The sequence below is a fragment of the Phragmites australis genome, chromosome 9 (assembly GCF_958298935.1).
Source record: "Phragmites australis chromosome 9, lpPhrAust1.1, whole genome shotgun sequence".
Classification (NCBI taxonomy): Eukaryota; Viridiplantae; Streptophyta; class Magnoliopsida; order Poales; family Poaceae; genus Phragmites; species Phragmites australis.
The window spans coordinates 17,510,921-17,522,162 of record NC_084929.1 but is presented as its reverse complement, the minus strand read 5'-3'; the positions used below and the strand labels follow the sequence as shown (position 1 = coordinate 17,522,162).

Genomic DNA, 11,242 nt, shown 5'->3' with positions numbered 1-11,242 from the left:
AGTACATAAATAATACCAAATGTAAATATGTTATGAAAAGAACCTATGACTAATAAACCATATAGGTTGCTTATGGGTTAGCGAGAAAAACACAAGCAACCTACCATATGAAAAACCTACACTAGCCATTGCAATAAATTGAAATATGCATATGCAACAAGGCAAAGGTATACATCAATTGAAAGGATTTTGCATCTAGTATCATTACCTCTTTTATCATTGGATGGAAATTTGAGTATATGATATTCATGATCAACGCGTCTAGTCTTGTACACTTGACTTCTTTGCTTGAATCTTCACTTCATCTCGTGAGCCAAGTCTCCAAATCCCCGAGTCTACCTGTGGACTTCAAGGCCACAAATCGATTGGGGTCCTTTCATATTTGTGATGACTTTATTAGGCATCTAAATAGGTTAGTTTCATCTCTGGTCCTTTCTCCCAACTATATGTGCAACCACTTTGCTATTGTCCTTCTTCTGAGCTTTTAGTGGTTACTCTTGATCTTGATCTTGTAGTTGGGCTTGGTGTAGAGGTTGAAGGTCTTGTTGAAGAGATTTATTATCTTGTTCTTCTCCTTAGTCTCCTTCTTGATTTGCTTGCATTGGAAAGACTTGTGGCCTTCTTAATAGTACTTGAAGCATGTCATGGTGGATCTCTTCACAAGCTTGTTCATCATGTTTTAATGGTTATCTTAAGGAGGTTGGACATATTTTTTGTCCTTTAATCTTGCCAAGTCTTCCTTGAGCTTCTTCACTTCTTGCTTGAGCTCATCATTCTCTTGTGCAATGAGTTCATTATATGATTCTATAACAACATTCTCAATATATATCTCATTGCAAAGGAGTGAGCTAGATAAAACAATTAAATCATCACAAGAAGTGAAAACTTCCACCTTAGAATTAAAATTGAAGAGAGATATATATTGCTTCAAAAGTACCTTATGTTGAGATTCAATGCACTAAAGTTTTGCCTTAAGCTCTTCATGATCTTTGTTTAGCAATTCAAATTTACTCAATAATTGTTTATAATTAGACACAAAGGAGACATGAATGTCATTAAGGGCATTGAATTTTTAAATTCTTTAGATTGTTTCTTTAAGGCCCTTTGTTGCTCATTGTTCAACTCAAGAAGTTCTTCATGGGAGGAAGAATCCTCACGGGTTCATCCTCACTTAAATCGCTTTCCATACCATTAGTCATAAGGCACTTGAGATGATGACTTATAAGATGACGACCCTGAGGAAGAGCTTCTCTTAGAGGAGTGGATGGTGAAGCTCTCATCGCTTGAGCTTGAATCTTCATCTTCATCTTCGCTCACCTATCTTCATATGCTTGCAAATGATTTGCCTCTTCTCCTTGTCTCTCTCTTCTTGAACTTGGTCTTCTTCTCCTTCTTGATATGATCAATTGTGTGGATCAAGTCTTTCATGAAGATTTGATGATCAATATTGGTATTGATCCTCTTCATTACTTGATGTGAAATGAACTCGACGACCATAGGATCCATCTCTTCATTACTTGATGTGAAATGAACTCGACGACCATAGGATCCATCTCTTCATTACTTGATGTGTTTTTCTCATCATCTTCATCGCTCTCTTTATCTTCATCACCATCATCTTTGCTTGAGCTTGACTCTTGCTTTTGCCTCCTCATCTTCGCCTTTATCTGTGGGCATGGAGCTTGCTTGCTTGTAAGCGCAAAGTTCTTATCACCGGATGAGGTAGGAGTTTCCACCTCCATGTTCATGGTCATCTTATAGGTGGTGATCTTGCCGAGCACTTGACTTTGAGTTATGTTCTTGATGTCGTTGTTGTCATAGATGATGGAGACTATCAATTTGTAGTTTGAAAGAAGAGCTTGAAGTATTCTTCTCATCATTTGATCGTCTCCAATTGATGTCAAACCTAGCTCATTAATCTCATCGACAAGAATATTCAAACGTGAGTACATATCATTAGCACTTTTATAGGCAAATTATTTAATGCTATTGAGTTTAGAGACTAGCATATGATATTTCTCATTGCGCTCATCATTTGTACATTCATGTATTTCAATGATACTAGTTCAAATATCATGTGCATTGGGTGAGAGAATAAACACGATTAAAAGTATCGATGTATAGAGATGATAAAAGGATACTCTTCACCATAGCATCGGATTGCCTCTCCTTGTTTGTGATGCGAGGTCTCATCCTTCCTCGATGACTCTCCAAATATCTAAACCTTTGGCTTAAAGAAAACAAGTCATTAGAATTTTTCAACATGTCAAATTAGTGTCATCGAAATGTGGAGCACTATGGGTATCCATCCCAACCCCGAACGTCACAACTCTAGGCAGTTAAACCTATCAAGAGTATGAGGCTTTGATACCAATTGAAGGGATCAGTGATGTCCTAGGGTGGTGAATTAGGATACTTAAAAGTAATCGGCTCCAAAAACTTTACAAAGTAAATACATATCAATTTCTATCTAAATGCGCTCTAGGTTAATCTAGTGTGTCTACTCTACCGTTGAAAGGTTTGCAACCTACAACCAATCTTAGTAAACTACTCTATGAAGGTAAATATTCAAGGATAGATTGCAATAAGTAAATACAAAAATGCAAAGATGGTACAGAGAGTAAACTCAACACAAGAAATTTTATCTCGTGATATCATTGGTATAAACACCACTCTAGTCCATATTGGAGCAGCCACTTAGGCTATAGCTCCCAGACGACATCCGGTCAATACACTTGAGCCACCAAGGCCTCAAGTGGGTAAGGCCACTAAGCCACCAAGGCAAGACCTTACCACAAGCCTCTCTTTCGGTTACTTGCAACCATCTTCACTTCGGAACTTGAGACAACAAGGTAAGGGTCTTTGTGTCCCCATACAAGAGTTTTACTGTTGCTACATATCAAGTCGGAGGATCAACAAGCTTGAGCCATCAAGGCCCAAGGTGTCGATGAGTCACTAAGATTCTAAGGTACCGGCTTACCACTTAGTACAAGTTAGGATCACTTCTTGATCCCCTCTCTAGGCAGCAACACCTAGACACAACTCTCTCTAGGCCTATTAGTACTAATCACTCTCTAATCATGTGATTAATTGCCTTGAATGATCACTTTAAGCACTTTAGTGGTTTGGATGCTTTCTTCAAGTGTATGTCAGTTTCTCTGGACTCCAACACACTTAAATGGCCGAGTGGAGGGGTATTTATAGCCTCAACCCCACAGACTAACTGTTGCCATAACGGTCATATTTTATTGTACTCACCGGATGGTCCGGCATGTGCAACATTACAAGCGCCGGAACATCCGACGTGTACTCTCTACGAACTAGCTGTTGGAACTCTAGTTTCTTTTTTTGAATGCCGGAAGGTCCGGCGTAATGCCCTCTTTGAACATCAGAACATTCGGCGTGCATACGATGCCAAACAAGCCATTTGCAACCTCTTTAGGAAAAGTAATCCAACGTGTTCATTTTGTGAATGCCAGAACATCCAGTGTGTATTAGACTTCGTTGTAGACTTTTTGTGAACACTGGAGTATTTTTCATTGTGAATGTCGGAGTATTTTTGTGAATGTTGAAGCTTTTTCTATGTGAGCGTCAGAATATCCGGCGTGTACAATTTCAATAGAAACAATAATATGTATTTTGGGTATAATTTTTCACTCCAAACTCCGATTTTGATGAACTTAGAGTCTATGAGAAGCTCGTGAATAGATCCACAATATTGTATAGAAATCCATCCTATTTGATCACATAAAAATTTATGGGATAAGTCCAATTCATTCATGTTATTGTCCTGGCTTTGGTGACTTCTCTTTTGTTGTATCCATGAGACCTACTAGAATATATATTTGGCAAACATATTAGTCCTATTGATTATGTTATCATGTTATCATTAATTATCAAAATCACATACATGACCTAAGAGGGCCATGTTTGCTACAACGACGGTCGGTGGCAATCGATGGCCGGAGGCGACGGCACGAGCTGGATGTGGTCGCATTTGGCTTGGGTAGAGGCGAGGTTGGGAGGAACAGGGAAAGGTAGCCCTATGTGGCTGACTCGCCCCTATTATTATAACAACCACGGATATCAAGGGTTCAGATTTATTGGGCTTATCACGGATTCATCTTGTGTTCAAACGGGACTTTTGAATATTCAAACAGACTTATTTTGACGAGATCTACACCATCACGGCCTCTGATCGTCCATCCGAACTATGGTTTAAAGGTCAATTTTCCCCCTCTTTATCCTTCTCGGTCAACGTATTTAAATTTTTGGGATATTACATTTCGTCAGTGATCGGAATTTAAATCTTGTCTTGAAAAATGTATCAGTTTATACCTGAACAGTGAAGAGTATGGTGTGCTTGTGCGTTGACCAAGTTTAGTTATTCCCGCTGGTTCTCAGTACCTTACCTGAATCCAGTGAGAAGATAGAAGGTCTGCAAGATGTTGCGCAGTTTAAATAAAAATCGTTCTACTCATTTTGTTCAATTATTGTTCTTCTCGTCAATTTTTTGGTTGATGGTGACCATGAGTCAGAAGCTATGTTTTAATTTAACAGTTCGGGTGAAGGTATTTTTCGGTTCATGCTTATCACAGCCACCTGGAAATGAATATATATATTTCTCTTGTTTCTCTTAGTTCATGTGTCCGATCGAAATATCGAACAAGGTTGCCCTAGTAGCAAGTCTTTTTGGGCAATTATGGTTCCTCTCGTCCATTCCGTCTTGACCATGTTATCACGATCGAATTGGGAAAAAAAAAACCCTCGATCTGTAGTCTAATGCATCTCATACCAAAATGTTTTTATATATGCAATCAACCGTTTTTTTAATATAGATGAATTGTGTTGATTTAGGAATTTGAGCCGCAACACGAGAAGCAAAATGCAAGGAGCCAAAGATTCCCTAGATGCAGCCTTGAGTTGGAAACAATAGGCAAATGTTTGCTATTGAAGAGACCACAATTTCATGCATTTTCCCCTTAAAGCGGAAGAAACAGAACGGTAACGAAGAGTGCATCTCAATGCAATTTAACAATGACGAACCAGCTATAATTAGGTATCCCGTCCTCTGCCTGTTCGATTGAATCGTCACAATGAAATTTAAGCTCAACATTTCGAAGAGAAACATCATGACATCCAACTTGTAGAAAATGACATTGATTGAATAGACAGAAGTAGCACACTAGACTTTATAGCATCATAGCATCCAACAGAGGGGGAAAATGCATCATCTGATTAGTTACATCACATTCTCATGCCAGGTAATGCTCTAGAACTTATCTATGGTGATACCATCTCTGACGACCTCGTAGGCATCACGGCTCCGGGTTTTCTTCATGCCAGCAGTGAAATGGACCTTTGAGCCCTCGGTCTTGATGGTGGTTACCTTGGTCCATACCAGCACTTTGGTCCTCAAGCCCTCAATATCAGAAAACTTTCCCTTCTCGAGGTAGCCGGTCACACAGGTGAAGAACCGCAGAACTGACGAGTCCTTGTACCCGACGTCACAAGCTGATGGGATATACACTGTCAGCTTCTTTGTCTCTTCGTTGAACTCATAGTTAGTCGCATCCCGTGGAAATAGGCCTGCTGGCATGTCATATTCCTTGAGGAGGTCTGGCAGTGCTTTCTGCATCTTCCCTGAGACCACGACATGTTTTAATGAGACCAGTGAACGTAAGAAATTTTGGCTAAAAGGCCTCCAATGAATCGACATGTCACCTTAAACATTAGTGAAATTTGCACTTGAGCTAACAAGAGCAGTGGCTATTTGAGCAAAGAAAATAATTCAAACAAACAATGGTTGTCCATAAGAGCACACATACAAATGTTGATCACATAGCTTGACAAGAAAACCCATTATGATATTGCTTCTTTGTTTCTTAGTCAACTCAAATAGGCTCCTTTCCTTATTCAGTTATACTCCATCAAAATAAAGTATTTTCTACATTAATACCCCCACATTTCATGTTATAACAAAAGTGAATAGGCATGAACTAGGTACAGGACACATCTAGGAAATATGGGTGCATATTCTCCTGCAGGACAACAACACATCAAAACCTTGTACAGGTCCAAGACGAACAAATGCTGCCTCTTCCAGATTACATGCCTAAAAATTATAAAAGCTGCTATTATCTGTTCATTTTAAAAGTGGTGCATAAGTGGTAAATGATCGCCACTTATTTTTCAACACTCAGAATTTATCCCTTGGTTTCTCTTGTGCCTAATAACATTACAAGTCACTATTACTAAAGCGTGGCTTCCAGAAATATCAGAAATCTAAATATCAGCTTCCTGTTTTGCAGTTTGACAACCACATTTTCATAAGAAATAAATAACGGCTCAAATTAAAGAAATAGACTGCAGATTTGTCTTTTTGAATTTTGTCATGTCAAAACATGGATTTGAGAAGCCAAATTTAGTTATGGAAAAAGAAAGTGTAAATATTATTCTTTTGAAAGATATAAATACAATATATTGATCTCCATCAGTTGAAAGATTCATATATTGCCAATGCACTGAATCGTATGTATGATAGAGAACTTCGAAATTGACATGTAACAGTAGCACACTGCACACTATACAATATAACGAGTAGTACAGCTATTTACGATACACCAATTTTGCTATCATATGATACAGAATTAACGGCAGATACCTTTGAGTTTGTTCACCATCCATTTGGCTCCCTCTCCGATGCTGGTTGAGATTGACTGGGTTCACACACAGATATTACAATGTCAGGACTGGATAATGGAATTTTCAACATCTCTATCCAATAAGCAGAATTCGAAACACAGTTAGCCAAAAAAAAGGTTCACATAGTACACTTAAATATTGATAAATACAATTATACAACACGAACACAGACTAGCCAGAGAATCTGATATTTAACTGGCCAAGACCAACAGATCTTCGGCTAAGGGGTCTGAAGCCCTACCAAAATATCTCTCCGTCACACTCTATCAACTTATCTACAGCCACCACCGTCATGACCAACAAACTTCCTGCACAGCCACGGCAATCATCCTTCCATTTCATTTTGTAACTTTCAACAATATATTCAAAGTAGGTCCACAATGGAGGTTGACGTGGTCAACTACGCGGTAATGACTTCGCAAATAAAACTCAAAAGGAAAAGGTTTTCTTTAGTCCAATGGTCCCACTTGTCTGTCACTGCATTCCACTTCCTCTCTCTCTTTTCATCCTCTTCCATCCAAGACAAGCCACTGTCAGCACATACCAGTGGCCAGCCGTCACCTACCCTGCCTCCAAAAGTATGATTCAAATTCTCAACGCATTAATGGTGCCACAATGGCTATCTTGAGAACAGCTCCATCAAACATGTCAAGACTTGGGGCCAACCATTGCGGTTGGAGATTCAACTCAGCTTTCCTACTTTGTCTTAACATGACAAGTCTAGCGCCATCGACCGAAACAAAATACCTCCAGGAGCAATGCATATACTCAACAGAGGAGGGCACCGGGATCCTCTGACTTCAGCCGTGTGAAGTAAGATGTCTAGGTTTTCGAGAATTACTGCACTCATCTTGACCTCATCACTTTGCTTAACCCATCCTCAGCGGTAAACAAAAACTCACTCTTTCAAATGGATAAATCGGACCAGAGCTACTCCAAATTCCACTCAAAGCCGAAACTAAAGTATAAAATCAAAACCTTCCCGCCACAGCTCGCTAATCGTAGAACGAAAATAAGTAACCACCCCCGCTCAGATCCAAAATCTCTCTTTCTCGCAGACTACGCAATGCAGGTAAAGAAATGAGGCCCTAAGAAACACGCGGGAGACAGAGGAGCAAAGAATCGGAGGCACTTACGCTGATGTCGTCGCCGATGGAGTCGATCTCCTTGCTTGCCCTCTTGCTGAACCAGTAGCTCCCCACCTTGTTCAGCACCTGATCCATCCCTCTTCTCCCCCGAATCCAAACCCTCAGCTCGATTCGCAGCGGAGGGATCGTTCGGATCGAATCGAATTGGGGGTGGAGAGGATGAGATGGAACTGCCGAATGCTGCTGTCCTCAGCAATCATCGCCGGGTAGACTCAAAACCTTTGCGACCGGTCACGCCCCTTTTCCTGCGTGCGCCCGGTGTATGAGCTAGAATGGATCGAAAGCGTCAGGCCGCGCTTCGGGATTCGCGAACCAAGCGATGGTCCGTGGGCTGGATCCGCCTGTTCGTGTTGCCGCTGATGTATTTTTCTTTTTCATTTCGGTTTCCTCGCGAAGTTGACGCCAACAAATGGGAAAAAAAAGGACGCTGCAGCCGTGATGATCCATCCGACAGACGACGCGAAAGTGACGTCGCATCTGCTTGATGCTCAGCCGACTCCCTTATCTTTATAGGGAGTATTTTCAAAAGATTTTTTCTTTATTTTTTCTACACGTTCTAACTGTTTTTCTAAATTTCACTCATTTATTCTTTAATATCCTATAAATAAAAAATATTTACAATGGCTATATTTTCAACACTATATTTTCAACGACTATATTTTAACGAAAATAATTTTTAGTCTATATATGCAAAGTCATTCGTCTTGTCATTTCTCCGAGATATTTGCCGTGTTGTTTCTTTTCTATCATAGCAAAATGAGTCATCGATCTCTCTTAGATTCTTCATCGTTGTCATCTTAAGATGATGATGATGAACTTATTGTAGCTATACTACACCTAGCACACAATCAATATGAACTAATAAATGCTATATGGTATGACAGTGTTGTGCTGGGATGTCAGGTGATTCATCACAATAGAGAAGCCGAGCATTGTAAACTATACGAAGACTACTTTTTAGAGACTCTTACCTATGGCCTAACTATCTTTTAGCGTAGGCTTGCAGTTAGTCCATATATTTTTGTTCTCTTTTTTTTTGTTTATACTTTTGTCTATGGCTCATTTTTCTTTTCCGTGTAGGTTTATAATGGCTCATTCTCTATTTATTCGTATAGCGTGAGCTATAGAAGATCATAATCACTATTTTGTGTAGAAGAGAGATAGAGCTGAACATCTTAGGTTATCTTCTTTGTAGAAGAGTACTGCTACATTTTGAATGCTAACATACAAAGTACCCGTGGATGCTACGGATGAATACATTCAGATTGGAGAAAATATCGATATAAAGAGTCTTAAAAGGTTTGTCAAAACTATTATTAAAATCTTTAAAGATGAGTACCTAAGATCTTCTATTGAAAATGATACAACTAGATTACTTGCAATTGAAGAGACAAGAGGTTTTTCATGAATGCTAGAGAGCATTAATTACATGCATTGGAAATAAAAAAATTATCCTGCAGCATGGTAAGGTATGTATACCGGCTATATGCACGAGCCAACAATCATTCTAGAAGCTAGTCGAAGGGCAGTGATATTAATGTTCGTTGGATTTGGCATGCGTCCTTTGGTTTAGCATGGTCTCACAATGATATTAATTTTCTTCATTGTTCCCTTCTTTGCAAAGCTAGCTAAAGGGCAAGCCCTAGAGGTTAATTATACCATCAATGGTCATAATTATACAAATGACTATTATCTTTGTCACGCCCCAAATTCCATAATCGTGTGATTAAGTTTAATCATATATCATTAGTGTCATAATTAAATTCGTAGTAAATTATTTTGGCACACTAGAGCACTTCGTTCTAAGTCATTTGGATAATATAAAGAAATTCGGGAGAGAAACGAATAGAAATCGTAGTTAAAATAAACTCTTTCTCTAGCATGTGGGCCCTACATGTGGGCCAACCACCCCTTGGACGGCACCACCTGCCCCTCCCTCAGCTCACTCTCTCCCTCACTGTGCTCCCCACCGGCCACAACAGCAGGGACCTCTCCCTCTCACTCTCTCTCAAGCTCCATCTCTCTTTCTCCCCCAAAATCTAACCTCAAGACTTGGAATCGAGGTATGCATGTGGTACTCACGCGTTCCTTAGCTCCTAAGCTTCTTATCTATCCAATTCATTTTTGTTTTCCCGAAAGATTCGAGCCGCTTTTGATTCGTTTTGGTGTTTAGGGTTAAAACAAGAGGAACACCGAGTTTCTTCATCTCCCAAGCGGATTCCTCCGTTTCCTTCATCCCCCAACGATTACTAACCTCTACAAGCAACGTGGGTAAGTCCCTTAGGCTTCTCCCAGCGCAAATACGTGATCTGGTCGGTCGATTTTGAGCTAGAGTGAAGTTCTAGGGTTCTTGAGCTTGGAGCTAATTTAAAGAATTTATATTAGATTTGAGGTAGGAATCAAGTTGCTAGGTTAGTGAGTAAGTTCTAGACTTTCTTAACTATGTCAATCATATCTCTCTTTGGTTTAGAGAAGCTTGTAAACCAAATTGGTAATTTTTTCCCATGAAGAACTGCTCCCTGTAGAAGTCCGGAGACTTTGAAAAATTGTTCAGAGACTCCGCAGTCCAGAGACTCCACAAAAATTGGTGGATACTCTGCAAAAATTCGCAGAGGCTTCGCAATTACTGTTTATCAGGTGATGTGATGCTTGTAAAATTCATAATAAATTGTCCGTAGCTCTAAGAATTATGAAACTAATTTTGTTGATTTTATAATAACCTCCTCTACCTATTAAAAATGTCCCTAGTTGTTAAATAATTATTAACATTTTGGGATGAATTAATTAGATTAAGGTTTCATTAATGCACCGTTAATTCTTTGCGAGTCCAAAATGGGTGAAACTAATTTTGCTAGTCTTCTTATGACTTGTTCTAACTAGAAAAAAATGTTCATGCATTATAAAGCATACTTTTCATGACTTTTCTTTATATGCACATGGTGGCATATATTGTTGCACTTTATTCATGCTCATCATTGCACGCGTTCTTGTTTAGTGAACAAAGAACCGACACATGACCCGGCCGTGGTTGAAGGTGACGCCAACTTTCCCGAATTCTGTGAGTGTTGTGCGAGAAGTATCAGGCGGCCACCTGAGTAGCAAGGCAAGCATCTAAGCATATTGCACCCTTTGCATGAATTGTGGAGTCTAAATTGATAAATTATGCTTTATGTATATTCACATGTTTAGTGAGTCAATATCGGGTAAATATGGGTAGAACCTATGTTGATGCATGATCTCTACTTTGACTTATTGATGAATCCGTATCCTTGTAACTTGGGCTTCATATAATGTTGATAATATAAAAGTGATACGAGATTCTTAGCAATGCATAGGTCACCGGTAGAAGTTGAGTGGTGGACTGTTCCATCGCTCGTGAGCTATAGGTT

General features: G+C 39.4%; 1 protein-coding gene across 1 annotated transcript; it reads right to left on the bottom strand.

Annotated features, from left to right (window-relative positions):
• Positions 1 to 5,133: 5,133 nt before the first annotated feature.
• LOC133928700 (uncharacterized protein At5g01610-like) lies at positions 5,134 to 8,117 on the bottom strand. Its single transcript, XM_062375146.1, has 3 exons — positions 7,842 to 8,117; positions 6,665 to 6,719; positions 5,134 to 5,643 (listed from the first exon to the last, which is right to left on the bottom strand). The coding sequence occupies exons 1-3, from the start codon at positions 7,926 to 7,928 to the stop codon at positions 5,273 to 5,275; spliced, it is 513 nt and encodes a 170-aa protein (XP_062231130.1). The 5' UTR covers positions 7,929 to 8,117; the 3' UTR covers positions 5,134 to 5,272.
• Between the last annotated feature and the right edge of the window lie 3,125 nt (positions 8,118 to 11,242).